We start from the raw sequence: 21,824 nt of genomic DNA on the forward strand, positions 1-21,824 counted from the left end.
TTAATTGGATGCTAAAAGTTGTGGACGATGGAAACCAACATGTGAAGCATATAGGCATTATGCCTTGTCGGAAAAAAGAAGAAGATGGATGCATGCTGCTAATACAGTGATACCACGTCGATGTCCGTTGGCAGAAAATAACCAAACCAGCCCATTATACATTCCATTAATGACAGGAAAGAAAGTTGCACACTTGCACCTCCTACTCATGCCAGCTACAGAAAGTACCTAAGATTGAGATATTTTATGTTTTAATAATGTGATTGCTATTGGTTTATGTTTCTGGCGCGATCAGTGTAATTTGTTGTCAGTGTAATCAGTGTGATTTCTTTTTGTTTGTCAACCAGAGTAATCAGGGTAATTAAAAATTGCATTTAAAGTACTAAACAAACATACTTATCAGAATAGAAATATAGGAAACTTTCTTGCTCGAGTATGTGTTCAAGGCTTTTTATAACATTTTATAAGCTTAAAAGACTTATAAGCAATGTCACTAAATTTTACATTCCGAATCTGATCAAAACCGTTACGGTTGCACATAGATGCGGCTGTCCGAGTGAGGGCAGTGTAAAGCCAAGATGCAGCTGGCTGGACTTACTTCAGCTGAAACTGGTCCAGAGGAATACAAGATAAGTGTTCAAGCTTTCAGATCATGACCATTGTTATAGTATCTGTCAATATCTTTTTTAACAACCAACATATTGTTTTGGTAAACGATTCACCGTACTTCTTAAATAAATATGAACTCATATGGTGACAAATAGATCATATACCTAAGATCGATAAGATTTTGTTTTACAATCATTGCTAGAAATGTTAAATGATCATTTTGAAGCTCTGAATAATCCAACCGCTTAAACAATTAAGAGGTTTTATGTAGGGACAGTTAATGGGCCTTAGCCCTCAACTTATGGGCTCAATAAAAACACATGTATATTGGGGTTAAATTTATTTTTCTCATTTTGCGCTGGATCAGGATCGGAATATTTTTGGACTCGCTTGAATTTTCAAGGCTTACAAAGTAAGTAACGAGTTTAAAGCGAGCAACGAGTTTAAACCGAGTAACGAATTATAATGCCTAGTCTTAATACGTACAATTATCTCAAGAGAAGGTGTTAGAGAAAAAATCTCGCATTAAAAATATACAAAGGATTTGAGTGATATATAAAGGACTTGGATCCCTCTACTTACCGTCAATTAATTTTAAGTTGAAAGGTCAAAAAAATTATTTGGTATCAAAATGACTGATAAGAAATCTGTAAAAAAACAAAAATATCCTTCCAAACATGAATGGAAAGTATGTGGCAAAGATCAAATTAGAAAATCTTAGAAATTATTGTGGGACACGAGATGAATGTGGTCCTTAGTCTGAAGAAAAAAATATGAAATATCAAACTGAGTCTCACATCAAAAACTAGACAAAATATATCTAATATATAAAGAGAAGTTCAAATCTAATTTGTACCATGCATTTTGGAAAAGAATTCAGAAATAAATTCATGTAAACAGTTTATAAAACTCAAAATGGACAATATCGTTCTAATTAGATAAATATTTAATTGGACTTAGACTCACATAAACCCAACAATCAGTCAGAGCAGAGTCAGCAGACTTTTTTTTTTTTGAATTACCAGATTATATTAAGAACCATAAGGCTTAAAGAGTCTAGCCCATAGGCAATACAACAGAAGGAACTTTGGTCTTAAGGGCCAATTTAGCTAAAGCATCAGCATTCCTGTTTTGAGAACGAGGAATGTGAACGAAGAAGATAGAGTCAAAACCACAGGAGAGGTTCTTGATGTCTTGTAAGAGACCAAAGAATTCCTTGATTTGGGTTTTGTTGTTGATTGCTCTGATGAGCGTTTCGCAATCGGAGTGGATAGTGATGGATTGGATTCCCATTGATGATGCCGCTTCCAATCCCCATCGAAGCGCTAGGGTTTCTCCCATTAGGGGAGATGAGATGAAGTCGAGGCGTCGTGAGCCTGATCGTGGAAGGGGAACTTCCGTAACAAGTTGGGTGCTAACTCGCGGTATCATAAACATCTATATCTGACATTCTAGTTGTTATCTAGCTATCACCACATATCGAAGAATTTTGCTTGGAGATCAGATACCTTCTGACTTTCACTACTTTTGTTCTTTCATTTCTGTTTTTCATATAAAGAAGAACTCATCATGTGTTTCATGTGATAGGACTTTTCCAACACATGTTCACTGCATAATAGCAAATGCTCGATTTCGTGGAGATTATGGATTCACATATGTATCCGATGATGTGATATGATACATGTGCCGTTCAGCTAGCTTAAACTCTTCGAAAATATATAGGAACAAGTGATGAGGAATACATGCCACCGCTTTGGATTCTTAACTAATATATTTGAACCAAAGCGAACATTTTTTGGCTAAAATTTATTTTATAAATAAATAAACATGTTGTAATATAATTAAGTGCATAACATTAGATTAAGAAGGCTGTCATGTCAAAATTAGGACAACTTTTCTCCATTCCTCCTTTAATCTTTAAAGTTTATCTTTCTTTCTTAAAGTTAGGCCGTCCAACGGAGAATTATGCCTTAATCTATTCCAATATATATCTTTCTCTCCCTCTTGCTAGTTCTATTCGTTTTTTTCTTCCACATGGTCACACCGGGAGAATAAAGATGCTTATTTTGAATGCTCAGAAAGCTAAGAAAAAACAAAATGGATCCCCTTTCGATTAGATAATCCCATAATTTGCTTTTAGTACTTGATTTGGTGATAAGACTGCCTTATTTTGAAATTGTTTAACAATATTACTATTGTATGTCCATGTAAATTCCTGGGAAATTGTTTGATTTGATAGAAACCTTTGGGAAAAGTCATGCCGAAGTGACAGAACACGTATGATCTTTAAGTTTCATCCAAATTCAAAATCAGTTTCGGTGTCACGTAAGACAAGCAATACCCTAGCTTTTAGCAACAAAAGAAAAAAAAGACAAGCAATACCCTAGTTTAAAAAAAAAAAAAATTTGATGCAAAACATTTTTTTTTTCTAAACAAAAGGCCAAACTCTTCAAAAGTTGATATAAAATTAACTAAAAGCTTTGGAATGGAGAGAGTGATCGAATTTACGATGTGTTTTTCATTCTGGCGAACATATATAAGTGCTTTAGAATCATATGGGGTCCGGTCCTGGTTAAAGCATTCACATTGTGACTATCCTGGTCACACACTTTCTTGAAAGGATTCGGTTACACAAACGATGTTCTTTTTGGTGTGACGGAGGTTGAATGTTTTTTGTTGGGGTAAACAAAATTAGTTAAGTATTAATTAGAGGATAAAGTTTGATTGGAGTGTGCCAGAAGAAACTATCTATATTCTTTTGCTTTCTTTCGTTCAAAACACTTCTGCATTCAAATGATTTTGGTTTCAACTTTGTATGTCTTTGGTCTAAGCTCATAACAAAGCCCTTTCTTTTTTTTCCCCTAATAAATGCGGACTGCGTGGAAAGAACAATCGCCCGTTTCAGTTTAACGTGTAAGCAGAGCCGTACTAACGTTTATGCTTGCCCAAGCCAATCACAAAAAAAAATCAACAAAAATAATTAAAATACTCAACTAAAAGAATAGTAATTAAGGTTTTACCATTAAATTTTATAACTATTTTAGATAGAGTAATTAAACTACCCAATGCCTTTTGCTGCCCTGATCAAACAAAAATAAATTTTTTATCAACTTTACATTTTTAAAAATATTTTAAAAGTGCATTCAAAACTATAAATGACAACCAATTTAATTACTCTAGTTCTTTGATAATTAACAATTGTCTATTTCTGTTATTTAGGAAACCATGTTTTCATTATAATTCCATGTTTTTAATTCTAATTATCCCAGTTCTTTGTTTTATAATTAAATTATGCTTTTGTTAATAATGAATAATGCCCTTGATCTTTAAAAAAAGTTGCTGCCTGAAGCCTATGTTTCCTTTTTATCCTATGGAGGCATGGATTGCGTGTAAGAGTGATTATTTTATTGCAAAACAAAAGTGGGAAATGGAATAATAAATAGACAAAAAGTGATTATTTAATAAATGGATTAATCAATTTTTTGTTTTTTCATCATTCTATTTCTCACTTTATTTTGCAGAAAATTACAGAGCGGAGTTGAAAATACTCTAAGAACATTTATATCTCCATTCTATATTATATTCTATTTATAAAATAAATGGAGTGGGTAATCTGTAAATGGAATGGAAAATATGTAAATAAAGTGGAAAATGGAATAATAGATAAAAAAAAATAAAAGCATTACTCTATTTATTCTGCCCTAACAAACACAATACTCGGTAAGTAATTTTTAAAATCTGATGCAAAATATTCTGTGTTGTTTTGTAAAAGGCCAAACTCATCAAAAGCTGATGGCCAGGGGCGGACCCACCTTAATTGTACCTGTGGCACGTGCCACATACGACTTAAATTATTTTTATGTAACAGACAATATACATAGAAGGCAATGTAGCTAAGTTGGTGGCGAAGGCTACATTGTGCCCCACACATACTCGGTTCGAACCAATGTGTTGCATTTCTGTACTTTCAATTTTTCTACAACTTTTAATTACTATTTCATCCAAAAAATTTCTTTTGATTTTGTTACCATAACCATTTTCAACAACTGTTTTATTTCTGTTTTTAATAGAAAAATTTCTCATTAAATATGATTGCATTATCATAAATATTACATTTGTGATGAAAATGAGTAAACCAAATCTCTTAAATTATTTCTATAAATTTATAAATCTAACAGTTTCCATTAAATATTAAATCCTAAACGATAATTCATAGACCCAAATATTAAAGTATTGTTTACCTAATTTTCTTTTTGAAAAATGGTATCCAACTTATAGTATTTCAGTCACTTTTTAATATTAATTTTTTCAAAATAAAAGTTCATAGTTTGTTAATATTTAACTTTGACAATTATTTTTATTAAGATTATTATTCAACAGTTAGAAAAAACTAAAAGGAATAAATTTTTATAATGAAATTACTATATATATGCATATAATTTAATGATATTATTGAAAATGAATATTTAAAATTAAAAAAATATCTCTTTATATTTTATTCATTTTTAAAAATTAATAACTAATGTATTTTTTAAAATATAGTTTAAATCAGTTAATTTAGTTATATTTATATAATATAGATTTATATATTGTGCCCCACATCAAATTATTTTCTGGGTCCGCTCTTGTTGATGGCTACATTGGCTAAATCTTAAGCAAGTGGACTGGATAGATGGGTTAATTTCCCATTTTGTTCTTCTCGTAAACGCAAGTGCTTTAGAATCTGGGGTCTGATCCTCGTTAAAGCAATTCACATTTGACTGTTGTGGTCATAAACTTTCTCGAAAGGATTGGTTTATGCAGATAGAATTTTTTTCTTTTCTGATATAGTTTGAATATTTTGGTTAGGGCAAACAAAATTTGTTAACATTTATTAAAAGGTATAGGGTTGATTGGGTGTGCCTGAGGCAACCATCTAATTCCTTTGCTCTCATCATTCTAAACACTTTTGCATTCAAATGATTTTGGTCGTCCTTTGAGTCTCTTTTGTGTCTAAGCTAATAAATACAGCCCCTTTTCTCCACTTTTTCTGTCTTATAAACAGAGTTTGTGCTTATTAGTGTTACAAAAAAAACGGAGTTTGTGTTTATTCTCACAACTTTTCCATTTTTCTGTCTTGTAAGCATATATCCACGTCTATGTAACCTCATGAAAACCTCTAATTTTTCATCCAAGGGACTAGAAAACTAATTGATCTATACGTAATCTAATACGTTAGCAAGTTTATAATATTTATTTAGCCCAGTTAACGTTTATAACGATAAATAAAAGAAATAAAAGCTCTTTTGTGTGTGACCTAACGTTCACAGTAATTGGTTATGTCATATTATCTTCCAGAAAAAACATATAATCATGTTTGAATTTCAACATGTTCACTTGCTTTTCCTGAATAATGATTGTAGGATCATTTCTGTCTTTGTTCTATGGCACAACATATTTGTGTTTTTTCTCATTTTGAGTTGATAGGTATATGCATGGGTATATGATGCTTTAACTTCTTTTGTAGAAGCATTGGGCGAGGAAGTTAGTGTGGTAAAACTTATTGCAGGGAATACTGGCTTTCAGGTGAAGGCTTACATAAAATAAGTAAAAAAATTGTTAAAAAGATGATTGGGGAATTGAAGGAATATCTCTTGTTTCTAGTGAGGATATTTTAATTCTATACTTGTTTTCTTCAATTTCCATCATAAGCAGATATAATATATTTACTATTTTATTAGTCTTTTAGGACATAGATACTATAGTGGGAATATAGCTTTTTTTTTTTTTTTTTGACGGCAGTGGGAATATAGCTTATATGATTCTGTTACCGAAGTATATAAATCTTATCGAAAATTCCTAGTCGAGTTGAATGGTGGTGCATTTTTCTCTTCTTTCTATGCAGTGGCATGCTTCATGTGTTAGAGAGAGATATTTTCATCGAATTAGAAGTATAATGGTAAAGCTCTTTGTACCAATTACTGCAATGATCTCATGTTTGAATAATTCATACTCGGAATCATTTCTTTTGTTAAATAAATTTAAACAATTCCTAGTCACTTTATATTATGGGGGTCTTTATTGAACAATTAAATGAATTTGTATTTTCTCAATGGATTCTTGAAAGATTTGATAGGCATCTGCATCTGTTTAAATTTGTTTGCGTATATATCTAGTGTTATCAAGTTAAGATATAAAATCATAAATTACATTTTGGTTAATGGTCCGAGAATCAAACAATTCTTATCTCTTAATTATGTTGCAATTATATAATACTGAGTCCAGTTCTGCTTCTATGAATAAATATATGATGTTTTCTTGAATAACCTATTTACTATTATTTTGATTTGGGCGTGAGTTCCTGTTACTGACTGAAACTTTGATTACATTAGGCACATGAAAATGATTGGTCGTGTTGATAGCAGATACAATCAAAGACTGTCCCCACCAAGAGACTGGCTTGTGCGCTTTCTTTTAATACTTTTCTTGTTCAAAACACCTTCGTTTCTCTTCTCTCTCGTTTTTAAAATGAAAGTTATGGTCCAAAAGCTACACACTTTTATGAAATTAACGAAAGCTAATGATGTCCGTGATGGGTCAGATGGTTTGATTAGCTCTTTAGTGTTTTTAGGGGGTTGAGTTTCTAAATACCATACAAGAAAATAATTAAATTCAAAGACCAGGGTAGTGTGATCCTTGTGTTGTTTTGTGTTTCTTGCCCCTAAGCGTTAGAATGGTAAGAAATGATCATGCTTGATAGTATTTGGAAACTGAAGTACGAATTTCAATATCATTTCAGATGTGTACTTGGCTGAGAAAACATAGTCTTGAACGTTTTCCTTTTCCAAAGTTTGATAGGCTGAAAACTGCATGATTGGTTACCAGTCTTCAATATTGTTCATCAAGCAAGTGACTTGTGATTATCTTTTGGAATGGAATTTGGAATTTTATTTTTCTTGTTTATTGATAACTACTATTACTTGGCATTTGGCAATGATATTGTAAATTTATTCATTTACTATCTTAAGGAATACATGTTAACACTTAATAAAATACTGGAACTTGATCTGCGCTCCCGGGAAAGTGTTTGATTTAACTTGTATTCAACGTAAACTTATAAATCCCTGGTTTAATATAAATTTCGTGTATATTTTTATATTTTGTAATTTATATATAGAGTAGAATGTATTATTTTATAATATAGATATTTGATAATAATTTTTATTAACTTGATGCAATTTGATGTAATTGTACTATTCATCTATTAACCTATTGTTTTTATTAATTTATTTTAAAATGAAAAACATACTAAAATTTTAAGTTTTTGCATTAGTTTTCTATGAATTTTTATTAATTTTATGATATTTATTTTCTTGAAAATTGTACTCTCGAAATTTTTATATTTGACTAAACTAAATAATGTAATATTATATTTAAAAATTGTTTTATATAATATATATTTCAGTTTGTGTTTTCTTTTTTATCACAAAGAAACAACAACAATTGTAGTTAATTAATTTAAATTTATTTTAAATGTAGTGTTAGAATTTATAAATAAAAAAGATACAAAAAGGAACTATTTAATTTATTGTAATGCAATAGCTAAATTTGTAAATAAAATGAAATAATTAATCTGATATCAATATTTTCAAATAATTTTCATTTATTTTGCTATTCATGTTTATAAACAGTACCCAAAGTTACTCAAATTTAATAATATAGATGTTGCTTGAATAAAACCAAAAATTCTTTAAAAAAACTATGATTATTGACACATTGTTGGCTAATACATATATATACACACACACTAGTCTGTTCATTCCGATGTTTTGGTGGCTCCTATGTTGTTGCTTACTTGTGATGCTGAGTTTAGCTTACGTGACTGGATTTAGATTACGAGACTGTTGTCTGAAAAGGTGGTGGGACTTGGCTAGTAGTAGCTTAAGGTGTTAAAGGAGAGACTGATGCCCCTGATTATATCCCAAATATTTTCTTCAAATGTTATTGGGGTTATTATTTAATATTTATGTATCATATAAATGAATGATGATTTGCATCTTTAATTAGGTTCTTTTCTAATAAGTGATACACTTTGCAGAAAAGAGAGAGACCCACTAGCTGCAGTACCCATTACATCTTTTTTTTTGTGAAACTTGAGAAAGAAAAGAATATAAGGGCAAAGCTGAGTTACCTTTGCCTTTTGAAACTTGCTTTGTCATCACATGCATTCCACTTTGCACTACAAAATCCACTTTGGACCCTGAAAAAAAACCCAAATTTTGCCTCTATCACAAGAAAAGCATACACATTTTCTCCTCCCTCATTATATTTGATGACCAAACACTTCTCTTTCTTTCCACATCTTCCCTTGATCTCTCTCTCTCTCTCTCTCTCTCTCTCTGCTCTAAGGTTTAATACTTAGCCCATATCCATATATAGACAGTCAATAGATCCTTTTTCTTTGGGTGCTTTCATTATCTAAGAATGAAGCTATATCCTTGAAGCCTTTACCATAGACCTCTCACTTCTCAGTGCTAGCTATATTAGGGCTGTCACCATGAGAGCTGGAGGATGCACGGTGGAGCAAGCCCTCACGCCTGAAGCTGCAAACGTGGTGAAACAATCCATGGGCTTGGCTAGAAGGAGAGGACATGCTCAGGTCACCCCTCTCCATGTGGCTAGCACCATGCTCTCTGCTCCAACGGGTTTACTTAGAACAGCTTGTCTCCAATCTCACACGCACCCTCTTCAATGTAGAGCCCTAGAGCTCTGCTTCAACGTGGCTCTAAACCGCCTCCCGGCCTCCACGGGGAGTCCTATGTTAGGGATTCAAACTTCCCCTTTCCCCTCTATCTCTAACGCTCTCGGTGCAGCTTTCAAACGCGCGCAGGCTCACCAGCGGCGTGGAACCATCGAGAGCCAGCAGCAACCGATCTTAGCAGTCAAGATTGAAGTGGAGCAGCTCATTATATCCATCCTCGATGATCCTAGCGTGAGTAGAGTGATGAGAGAAGCTGGTTTCTCGAGTCCTCAAGTGAAGAGCAAAGTCGAGCAAGCTGTTTCTTTAGAGAGTTCCTCAAAAGCAATATCCACGAGTAAACCCAAAGAAGGACAGTTGTTAACTCCTGTCGTCAGGGACGAGGATGTCATGAACGTTATGGACAATCTAGTCGACAAAAGGAAGAGGAACTTCGTGATCGTGGGAGAGTGTTTAGCCACTATTGACAAAGTTGTGAGAACGGTGATGGAGAAAGTTGATAAAAAGGACGTGCCCGAAGCTTTAAAAGACGTTAAGTTTATAACGTTATCGTTCTCATCGTTCGGACAACCTAGTAGATCCGACGTGGAGCATAAGCTAAAGGAGTTGGAGACACTCGTGAGGAGCTGTGTCGGAAAAGGAGTGATTCTAAATCTTGGAGACCTGAACTGGTTCGTAGAGTCTAGAACAAAAAGTTCTTTGATGTGTAATAATAATAATAACGACAACTACTGTGCTGTGGAGCATATGATAGTGGAGATTGGGAAGTTGGCTCGTGGGTTGCTCATGGGAGATCACGGAAGGTTTTGGTTAATGGGTCTTGCGACTTCACAGACTTACGTGAGATGCAAGTCTGGTCAACCCTCGCTTGAGTCCCTTTGGTGTCTCACCACTCTCACTATACCCACCACGACTAGTAGTAGCCTCCGGTTGAGTCTTGTCTCCGAGAGGTAAAGTTTTCTCCTTTTGTTACGTTCAATCAACATTTGGAGATAGAAATTTTTTTGATTTTTTTTTTTCGTTGAATATGTTCAGCTATTTTGTCTCTTTGTTCGAAAAGGACAATTTTACCTATAGTGTTTTTGCTTTATGTGGTGATCGTCTAAAAGAGCGGTGAAACAACGTGCATCCTTTTCGTACCTTTTTCTATAAATTCTAGTACAGTATAATGTTATCTGCTTTCTTGTGATACTAATAGAAGATTGGAGAAATTTTTTTTTTTCTTTTGTAACACGAGAAAAAGTTTACTTCATCAATTCATGTCAGTTTTAAGTTAAAAGTTTAAATCAATAACTTTTTACCATAATTACTGGAGATAAACTGGATAGCAATTGTTTCAAAAAAAAAAAAAAAAACTGGATAGCAATTATGCGTATGTTACAGACCAAAATCTTGAAATTCATAAACTTTTCTTATTCAAATTTAATACATAAATAAAATTGGTTTACTCTTCACTTTTTTCATTATTCGGTTAATATTAACAAAAATATAATGTAAACCTTTCTAATCCAAATGTAACACAAATATAAATATGGTAATAATGAATATGCAGTAATACTATTAGTTATTCTTCAAATGTTTTCATTTATTCTTCATGAGTGTCATCAGGGTTCACAATCTTGATCTTGCTTCCCAATTTATATATCTCAAATACTAATCATGACCATTTTTGTTTCCAAGCAGGGAGCTTAATGTCAAGAAATCAGAGAGCTTACCTCTGCAGATGGATTCATCAGAGGATCAGCTCAGTTTCTGTGAGGAATGTTCTGTCAAATTCGAAGAAGAAGCTCGATTCTTGCGATGCAGGAATAACAACAGCAATTTAAACACTGCAACAGTTTTACCGGCGTGGCTTCAGCTATACAAGAAGGAGACTCAAAATAGTCACAATGTGAGTTGTATAAAACACCAAAATTAATTCATGTTTCCTTCCTCATTTTCTTCTTTTAAGAGCTGTCTATGTTTGATTCTTGGACTTGGCAGGATTCAGATTCTATGAAAGAACTTGTGGTTAAGTGGAACACAATCTGCGATGCAATCCACAATAGACCATCCTTCAAAACACTCACACTATCTTCTCCTGCTTCTGGCTCCACTCAACCTTGTAGTACTATGCATCATCTTCAAACCAATGGTGATGCATTCCCCTTAAGAGTGTTCCTTCCAGAGCTTCTCTCTTCGTATCCTAACTCAACAGTTAACTCAGAAGCTTCTCCAAGCGATGGAATGGAGGTGGAACATGCCTCTTCTAGGTTTAAAGAAATGAATGCCGAAAACCTAGCAGTGTTATGTGATGCCTTGTATAGCAAGGTACCATGGCAGAAGGATATAATCTCAAATATAGCGAAAACAGTCTTGAGATGCAGATCAGGCTCGAGTACGAGAACAATCAACGGAGACAAAGATGTAAGAGAAGATACATGGATGTTCTTTCAAGGTCTTGATGTAGAGGCTAAAGAGAAGATCGGTAGAGAATTGGCTAAACTCGTGTTTGGTTCGCAAGACAGCTTTGTCTCCATATGTTTGAGCAGTTTCTCATCGAAAGATTTGAGGAACAAGAGGTCGAGAGATGAACAGAACTGGAGTTACATTGAGAAATTCTCTGAAGCTGTTTGTTCTGATCCAAACAGAGTGTTCTTAGTGGAAGATATAGAGCAAGCTGACTATTTGTCTCAAAAGGGTTTCAAGAGAGCCATTGAGAGAGGAAGAGTTCGTAGTTTGAGTGGTGAAGAAGCTTCGCTTAGAGATGCTATTGTGATCTTGAGCTGTGAAAGATTCATCTCAAGATCAAGAGCTTGTTCTCCTCCTTTTAATGAGAAATCGGACGGTTCAGATCAGTCTGAGGACAAGAACGTTGTTACTTGCGTCGCACTGGATCTTAACCTCTCTCTTGACGATGACGTTTGCGGAGAAGAGTCATGTGATGAGATCAGCTTGCTTGAAGCTGTGGATGCACAGTTTGATTTTAAGTGTTCATCAACATAACATCATGATTCATGCATGTGTGCATGCATACAACATGGTTCAATCTATGAACATGAACAATGATCAAATCGATTACACCATGCGTTATTTGTCTCCTTAGGAATTATCTTTCACTTGGACAATACTTTGGGTTAGACGTGTAGTTTTAGAAATTTTTTTATTTGGCTTAGGAAATTTCAAGAAGGATATGGGAAGCCGGATAATTTCTTACATATTTTTGTTCAATGTAAAATTTATACTACTATTTACGAATTGATTTTTCGCAATGGAATTCTCACGTTAAAAATTAGAAGATTAATATAATTTATACTTTTAGTAAAAAGTATAAATAATAATTTATCATTATAACTGTCTATTTAATAATATATGTAAAACTTTTTTTCAGCAGCTTTCTGACATTTATTATACGAGCATAATTTGGATTTAACGGAATTAAAGTGACTTATTTTGTCGAGATGTATCATCAAAGTGTCTTATTTTGCTCTCTTTTTTCCTTTTGAGAAATATTTCAACAGTTACAGGTTAATATTCAATTTTACTGTTTTTTGTTGTTGTTAATATTGCTTAAAATATTTATCCCCAAATATATAGTTAGTTTTGTGTGTTCTAAAGTAAGTTTTGTATTGTTTTTAAGGGAAAAAAAACATTATCTTCTTCTTATATATAATAACTAGATGTTTTATCTGCATATATGGATATAATTCTTTATGGATATTTATTAATAATTTTTTTTTGATGACCTTGGTATCTGAATGCCTCGAGAGGAATCCGACTAGCGCCTAATGACCGTCTCGGAAATCTGGGCATTGCCCGCCAGAGAGCCCGCCGAAGGCATCCATGAGAGCTGGTGATCACCCCATGTTAAGCCACTAGTGGCCACGCGTAGCAGATCTGGGCTTCTCCGTATTGGGCCCAAAGGTCCCTCAAGATAATCACCACAAATCTGCAAAAGGTAGCCTCGAACCCTCGACCTTGCGGACAACAGGAGGGAGCACATACCACTTGACCACTGACACGTGGTTTTTATTAATTTATTAATAAATTTTGCTATTAATTTAAAAATCAAACATTTAAATAAAACATTAAATTTATACTATTTATGAATTTTTCAATTATTTAATTTTAACTTTTATTGTTTTAAAAACTTTTATTGATTTAAAATACTATTTTTTGGTTAAAACGTTAATAATTTTATTTTAAAATATGTTGTTATCTTTAACCAGTTTTTATTATATTAATTTATAAATAATTACCTAATAAAATAAATAAGTAGATAATTATTAATATATAGAGATATTATTAAACCAAATTATTGAAATTGCCAAAACCTACAAAATCTCAAAATAAATAAAAAAAACAAGCATGTTAAACCGAACACAATTTCACATACTATATTGATCAAAATAAATAAAATTATTGATATATGTATAATTGTTGTGAAATACCTCCCATAAATAACTGAATAAACACTCAAACAAACTAACTACATTGAAAAACAAACATTAATATATAATTTTTAAGATAAGAACATTTCATATTTATTTTTATTTTCATTTCTAAATATTGGAATGGAAAAAATTAAACTATCATCATTCTATATTTTTACTTTAAAATAGAGATTGCTGTTTATAAATATAAAGTATTTATTGTAAATAAAAAATTAATATTTTAAAAACATTCTTTTTGGAGGTAGATATTTTGAAAATATTTTAAAAAGATAATCCAATCCAATAAAAGTATTTTAAGAAATAAAAACAAACTAATATTATTTTTTCAACTTGAATAACAAATAAATGTTATTCTTACAACTGAATGATAAGAATAAAATGAAAATAACACGAAAAAATCACGTTAACAAAAAATATAAATCAAATTTAGTGTTATTACTTATATACTTCTTTTGGTATTTTAATATTAAAGTAAATTTAAAAATTATTTTAAACATACGCCATCACATATTATGTTTAAATATATGTATATATATATATATATCAATTTTTATTATTTTTTATGAATATATTTTTAATATTTTAGTATAATGATAAATCTAATTATTATATGTGTATATATACTACTAATAATAAAAATTAACAAATAAGAAAGAAAGATGTAGATAAACAAAAAACAAATACATGAAATTATCTTTTCTTTTTTCAAGCACGTTTTCTATTTTTTGAGATAATTTTATAATATTAATTTATAATCAGTTAAATAATGAATGATATAATTATTTATCAAAGATATCGAATATCATGGAAAATATGACAAATAAATAAATTCACTTCTCAAATAATAGTATAGATGATTTTTTAACTTAAGTTTCATACATATCAATTTGTGGTTGCATAAAAGTTTTAGGAAAATCTCCACTATAACAATTTTAAATTTTATAAAATTGCATATAATGATAAAAATACCAAATAACACTTATCTGATAAAGAAAATACCAAATTACCCTAATCACTAAACTGAACCTAATATAAAATTTAAAAATATTTTAAAATTTTAATTAGTGCTACTATAAAAATATTATATCAATGTGCTATTTATTGAACAAAAAATATTTTAATATTATCTCAAGGTATTTCTGTAATAGTTTTCATATAAATGTTCAATTGATTGTCAGTGCACGTTGCAACTTAAAGGTTCTTCTATTTGAATCCAAACTTAAGCTAGAAGAAAAACGCTTAAGCTAGAAGAAAGAACATGCAAATATGCAATGCGACAGGATACTAACCACTTTTTGACAAAAACAGTATACTTATTACTTAATACACAATTTATCTTAAAACATATTATCTCATTCTCCTTCTAGTCGGTGACTATGTCGATGATTTGATAAAACTTCATCCATTTCGTGATAAGTGACTCATTCTATATAATATCTTTACTTTCTTTTTTCATTCTATATATATATCTTTTACAATATAAAATCAAAAAAAAATTATTTATTTGTCTCTACAATTTATTGTTGTAGTTTTGATGGTTAATATATGCAGTATAACATATATATATATATATATAGTATATATAAATATATATACTAAGGAGTTTTGCAAGTTTCTTTGAAAAGATCGTCCAATATGAAAAAGATGGATATAATCTAGACAAACCATTATCAACCAGTAAAATGTCTGAATGATTATAAAGCATACAAAATTGGTCATTGTTCTCTTTAGAATCCAAGACAACTTGACTGATATTATCATACCAAAAAAACTTGATTGATATTACAGATCTCCACAAACTTTATTGCCTCTCTGTTTCATTTCATTTTTTTCCCTTTATTCTTTATTTTTTGGTAAAAAAAATTTCCCTTTATTTCCCAAGAGAAGGGAAGAAGCCACCACTATAGAATCTTAAACTGCTTTTCTCTTTTTCTCTTTTGCCTTTTGTGAGTTAAGTTTCCCGGCCTTTGCTCAATTTTGGCTCAGACCTTTAAATCTCAGAAGTTTTGGGTAGCTCTAGCCTCTATACACATCCCTTAGATCCGGGTAGAATATGTATTGAACACTTTTGTGACTGAATCTCCTTTCACAAACTTGAAATAATAAGGTAAGCTTTTTCTTCTTGGATATGTTGCGTCTGGTGGGCAAAAAACGGATACTACAAAACATATCTATGCATTGTGTACACACCAAGATATCCACATTAATATCTGCAAATCAGATAAATGCATATGATATGTATCATGTATGTCAGTATGTGTGTAAATCTGTCCATTAATTCATGCATGGAATCTAAATTTTATCCTCAAAAACAGGAAGGGAGATAAAGTTAAGCATGATCTTGGAAAAGTATATAGTGAATTTATATACAAGAATTGCAGAAAGTGGGTGATCCTTTTAAAGCACAAGAGAAAAAGAGTAAAAAGCTAAATTCTATTTCTCTGCTTTTGGGAGTTTTTAAGCTTTTAAGAGCCTTGTGATGGGGCATTTGGTCACTAGAGAATTAAACTTTGATCTCATCTTTTTTTTTATCTTTAAGAAAAGCAATGAAAACATACTAACTTTTTCTCCTCGTGGTAGCTTTTGTTTTCTTGTCGATTAAATAAGAAAAAAAAAAGAGAACTGTACAAACTATTTATTAAAATGTAAGCAATACAGGAACCCAACTAAGTAATAATTTAGTTTTATTCAACTGAGAGTTAATGGCATAAAAAAAACTTAAGAACACCTCCAATTGAGTTATCATCTACCATTGGGTTCTAAAAATATATGTGTATATATATATATTAATATTAGTATTTAATTGTGGGTTATTAATTTTACGAAAAGCTCAATCCAAAGTTTCTTAAAACGTTAGTTTCATTCAGCTGAGAGTTGATGGCATAAAAGATGTTGAGAAACGGTGCGATTCATAGTTGCCATGGGCCTATGTAATTTCTGCTGCCAAATTGTGCACATATATTTACAATGAATCCTAATCATCTTTATTTCCATCAATTCAATAGCATTCAATACATCTTTTTTTTTTGAATGAATGACTCCATACATCTTCAAGTGTTACACTAATACTATAACATCTACTCTCAAGAATATGACGTTAATTCCACTGAACCCAATCAAAATATTAGTTGGGATTCTTTACAACATCCCATTCCATTTGGTCTTGAGCCTTTTTTTTATTTCTCTATAGATGAATCCTTTTTCAGTTCCGATGGTAGATTCATCGCCATTGTATGACTTGATTTGTCAAAAGAGAGATAATCATAATGTAACATATTCTTCTATATATGGTAGAGACGGCAGGTACCTAAACCCCTTAGAAATTGATTGCAAGGGAAATAATTGAACTTATAGTGGTTACTCCATGCTTGTTTTTCTTCATTATTGGACTTAGGATGGTTTATGAATTATGAGGTTCAATAGTGAGAAAGATAAGGCCCATTTGTTTATGGTTTTGTATCAGTTGGTGCAGCATCATTTCTTTTCTTTTTTATATACAGCTCCACGAAGAGTCCACTTATAATACTATAAAGTAGACTAATCAAATACTTTCTAACTAATGATAGAGATGATCCGATCTTTTTTTACTGAATTCCCAAATAAACTTCATAGTCTAAAAGCTCTTATAAATATCGATATATTTCAATAGCTAGAGATTTTATAACTGTAGCCGATTTTCATCAAATTTATCCGACTATGCCAGGTTATTTTCTATGCTGGCTGATGATTCTTTAGTTATAGTAGCAGTTAGAAGTTATATAAGAGTTTTCTTCCGGATCTGGAACTTATTTCTCTTTAGTGGGTGTAGTTACAAAAAAAGGAAGTATTAATTGTGCTTTCATTGAGAGGTGTAGTTCCATCTTCAGTGGGCATATTAATGAAGAGCAATAACTCACTGATACTGATACTATATTCTAAAAGCATATGGTTTTCAACTTTTCAATCTAAAATCCACATCCTCATACGGCAACGGTGGATACGTAAACCGGTTTAATAGACTGAAATGAGTTATTGGGAAATGAATTTGTATAGAGTTTGTAAATTTAAATAGTTGATAGATTTTAAAAATTATGTGGATTGTAAATTGTAATATATTGACTTATAAAATTTGATCATAATTTCTTTATAGATTGATATAGATTTTCATGAATTTGGATTACCAAAAGAAGTTTAATTAAAGAGACAAATTTGTTCTATAGATCGATATATAAAGAGTAATAAAGAAATAATATTAAAAGACAAAAAATAAATAAAAATATATTTTTCTATAATTTCAAATTATATGTTTTTAATTTCGAAATTTTATAAAAAATATGACTACTCAATTTTTTCAAATTTTTATTTTAAAATACTTTTCAAACTATTTTAAAAAAAATATTTCGAACTTTTAATATTTATAATTATAATTATATATTAAAATGATAAAACAATAAATATAATTATATATTCAAAATTGTAAAGCTATATAAAATTTAATGAATTATTTTTTTGGATATATAATTTGGATTTACAGTGGAATAAATATTTGGTAAGAATTATTACATGAATTTAGAAAATCACATGGTTACATATGATATTTTGAAAGATGAATCTTATGAGTAAAAATGAATATAATTTATTTTCCAATAACACTAGATTTAGAGAATTATTGAATCGATAATAAAAAACTTTTTGAATAACAAAGGATTTGAATGGATTTTGAAAATTCTTAAACCAATAACAATAAATTCTATTAAGATTTTGAAATCCAACAACCAATAACAATGAAATCTCAAAATTTTCAAAGTTATTGAGAATTCTCTTACTAATAACCCTTACTAATAACCCTCTCTGAGTATATACTGAATGGTTTTAGTTTTTGTCCTCTCTAAAGCATTCCGATTATTTTAGTACTTCAAGCCTCTTAAAAACAATTTTGTTGATTTTTCTAATAGATATCTCAACAATAAAGATGATAAAAATATTAAAAAAATATGAAAAAGATTTTCAAATGAGAATTTTCATGAACCCTAAAAGGTTAAATTGAAACATATACTCCCTCTATTTCACAATATATGATGAAATTTATTTTTATCTAAAAGGCTAACTTTAAAAACTCATTCAAACAATTATAGAAATACATGCAAAATCTAATTGGTTATACAATTTTCAGTAAAATTGAAAATAAAAAATATCAAAACATTATCTATTTGAAACAACAAACCTATTCTGAAACATCATTTATTATAAAACGGAATGATTATCATTTTAAGTGACTCATTTTTTCTAGTATTAAAACTTAACTATATAAAGCAGTACGTTATATTCTTTTTAAAAAAATAACTTTGTAGAGGTGCTCTAACATCTACCCATCAAAAAAGTATACTACTTTATCCTAAAAAAATATCATGAGCATATATTCGGACAGTACGATCTATATTAATTTCACAATTAATATTCCATTCGCATCATTACTATCTCTAGTCTCTACCAACAACATATTCCTCTTCACATTGTCTTTTACAACTTGAAGAAATTAAAGTCTAGATATTGCTGCTATGATATTTTATATGTCCTATAAACTCAACAGCGGAACCTACTGAGTTACTGTCTTCTATGCTGTGGTCACAGTATTATTGGTGATTACGAAGTAGTAAACTTATAAAGATAAAAACAAAAAAAGAACAAGTACAGAAACACACAAAAAAAGCAGACCCAATCCTCCATTTTATTTCAACGTAAGTAGATTTACAATTAACTCCGTCAAAGTTCTAAACGTTCACACTGCATTTAGTAACCAATGTATACTTAACGGCGCTATCGCCGACAAGAACACCAGCAGCTTTGTTTCCAAGATTGATGTAAGCCGGACACCGAACATGTAGATGATACTTCCCTGTGATCAACGTCCCTACTTTCCACCTCACGCGCCCATCGGCTCGTATCATCAACCCTACGAACCCACGACCTTGCTCATCTCCCAACGCGACGGAGTTGTACGGAGCGATCGGAACAGCGGTTCCGTAAACAAACGGAGACCAGACGTTATCTTCTTTGTGGCCTTGATACGTCGGAGGAATAGCTGTCCGGAGAGTTATCTGCTGGTTCCGGTAAGTAGCGTAGACGTGGAGACGGTCGTAGTAGATTCCGATCTTGGAGTTAGGGTTACGAGATGCGAATGTGACTTGAAAGTTTGTGGTGAGGAGATTTGGTTGCGAGAGGTTGAAGGCGAAGACGGTGGCGTCTTGGAGGACGAATCTTGGCTTAGTGGGCCTGAGTATGACCCAAACTAGGAAGATGGTGACTAGAACTATGATGATAAAGGCGATTACGGCGGCGCAGATTCGCCGGACAGCTGCTTCTTTGCCGCCACCGTGGTTACCACAATCTTTCGACATCTTCTATTTACGGTTCTGCCACTGCCGTGTGTGTGCCTCTCTTTCTTCCTTTTTGTGTTTGGTCGTGACTAGTGATGATGGGAGGAAAACAATTCGTCTGACGAAGATGGTTGTGTATATTTATATTCCAAATTGTATGTAATAATGGCATATGTACTATGCGCGTTGTGTTTAAACTATAGTTTCATTTAAGTTCTTATCTAATCTTTTTCAATAGATTATTTTGTAGCAATAGTAGAAATGAATGTGAACATGCGTATGCTCAAAAAGAATAAGATGTTATGCATAATGGTTAATTTGTTGACATATAGTGGAGCTTTTAGCTGGCTTGTCAAATTTATTTTATTTTATTTAGTTGCGGTGATGGAAGTTTCCCTCATGATTGATTCTGTTAAAATACACTGAGTCTATTTTTTGGATTTATTATTTTGGTATAATTATTTAGGGTACGACTGGTTCAGTGCGGGTGTGAAAATTTCTGGACGGGGATAGCAACAGTTTCAAACATTATTTAGCATTTTATATGACTCACACAACGTTTAAAAATTGTTGTGTTTGCGGAACACTTGTGAGTGGTTGATTAGAAGATATTGCAACGGTTTAATAATAAATTAGCAATATAAACATATTGTAACATTATAAAATATAAAAACATACTATTGTGATAAAATATAACAATTATCCATCTATAAACTGTCTGCAATCGTAAATGTTAGCTGAATCAATTTTGATTTTAAAAGGTTTAAAACGGTTTGAAACTATTTATAGTAGTTTGTATGATTGTTTTGAAATATTGGTAACTATTACCAACCGTAAAAACTGCGTTTGTGGATAGTAATAAAAAAACTAATTAGAACTCGAGTCTAAAAAAACACGAGTCATGTGCACATATTCTTATTCTGATATAGCAATTTTGTAAATCAAAAGAATTCAGTTCAAAGATAAATTTGTTTCCGGTGTTAGACGTGTCGTTTTATGGTTGGGTTCGGTAGAATATTTTTAAAATAAAAATATGGCACATCTTATTTTATATGAGTTTTGTGATATTTGAGATCTAATAAAAAATTAACGAAATGTTCACAATATTATATAACATTACATCGGATATCGATTGTTAATCATATAATCCGTGGAGGTTAATACTTCAAAGAACACTCAGTTAAATAATCAATTACTCATTTCATCTCACAAAAATGTTACTTAAAAAAAATTTACATGTATTAATAAATTGACTAAAATATGTTTATATTTTCATTAATGTTATCTATCTAACTAATAGCATTTTAAATAAATTTATTTATAAAATCAATATGTTTTGCAATTAATATTAATGAAAACAAATATAAGTTACATCGAAATTATAGAATGACATTTTTTATGTAACAACAAAATATTAAAATGACATTAATATGAAACAGAATGAGTATTTTTCAGATGGCTTATGTTAGGTCTAGCTATAAATGTTTTTGAAAAAATTAAATATGTAAAAGTTACTTCGCATTGGTTAATTGTTGATAATGATTAATTGTACTCCTTGCTTTACTTCATTAATCTCATTCACATCAAATATAGTACCAATATAAATTAAACGTCACCTACTCGGCTAGCCCACCAACTCTTTCTACGCAATAAGAGTGAATGCAACGTTAAATTCACATAAATAATTTC

The 21,824-nt window shown here is 31.1% G+C and overlaps 2 protein-coding genes across 2 annotated transcripts; one reads left to right on the forward strand and one right to left on the reverse strand.

The window, feature by feature from the left end:
* The first annotated feature begins 8,864 nt into the window (after positions 1 to 8,864).
* Positions 8,865 to 12,602, forward strand: LOC108848646 (protein SMAX1-LIKE 3). The gene is made up of 3 exons (XM_018622065.2): positions 8,865 to 10,296; positions 11,030 to 11,237; positions 11,330 to 12,602. The coding sequence occupies exons 1-3, from the start codon at positions 9,146 to 9,148 to the stop codon at positions 12,329 to 12,331; spliced, it is 2,361 nt and encodes a 786-aa protein (XP_018477567.1). The 5' UTR covers positions 8,865 to 9,145; the 3' UTR covers positions 12,332 to 12,602.
* Positions 12,603 to 19,466: 6,864 nt separating this feature from the next.
* LOC130510725 (NDR1/HIN1-like protein 12) lies at positions 19,467 to 20,295 on the reverse strand. The gene has a single exon (XM_057007311.1). It carries the CDS (start codon positions 20,154 to 20,156, stop codon positions 19,530 to 19,532), a length of 627 nt encoding a protein of 208 aa, XP_056863291.1. The 5' UTR covers positions 20,157 to 20,295; the 3' UTR covers positions 19,467 to 19,529.
* Between the last annotated feature and the right edge of the window lie 1,529 nt (positions 20,296 to 21,824).

Source organism: Raphanus sativus, chromosome 4, assembly GCF_000801105.2.
Source record: "Raphanus sativus cultivar WK10039 chromosome 4, ASM80110v3, whole genome shotgun sequence".
NCBI classification, from domain to species: domain Eukaryota; kingdom Viridiplantae; phylum Streptophyta; class Magnoliopsida; order Brassicales; family Brassicaceae; genus Raphanus; species Raphanus sativus.

Bases quoted from the DNA above. Each gene is read 5' to 3' on its own strand.
- LOC130510725 (XM_057007311.1), bottom strand. From the start codon at position 20,156: ATGTCGAAAGATTGTGGTAACCACGGTGGCGGCAAAGAAGCAGCTGTC.
- LOC108848646 (XM_018622065.2), top strand. From the start codon at position 9,146: ATGAGAGCTGGAGGATGCACGGTGGAGCAAGCCCTCACGCCTGAAGCT. The intron at 10,297-11,029 runs GTAAAGTTTTCT...GTTTCCAAGCAG, and splicing joins TTGAGTCTTGTCTCCGAGAG to GGAGCTTAATGTCAAGAAAT. The intron at 11,238-11,329 runs GTGAGTTGTATA...TGGACTTGGCAG, and splicing joins AGACTCAAAATAGTCACAAT to GATTCAGATTCTATGAAAGA.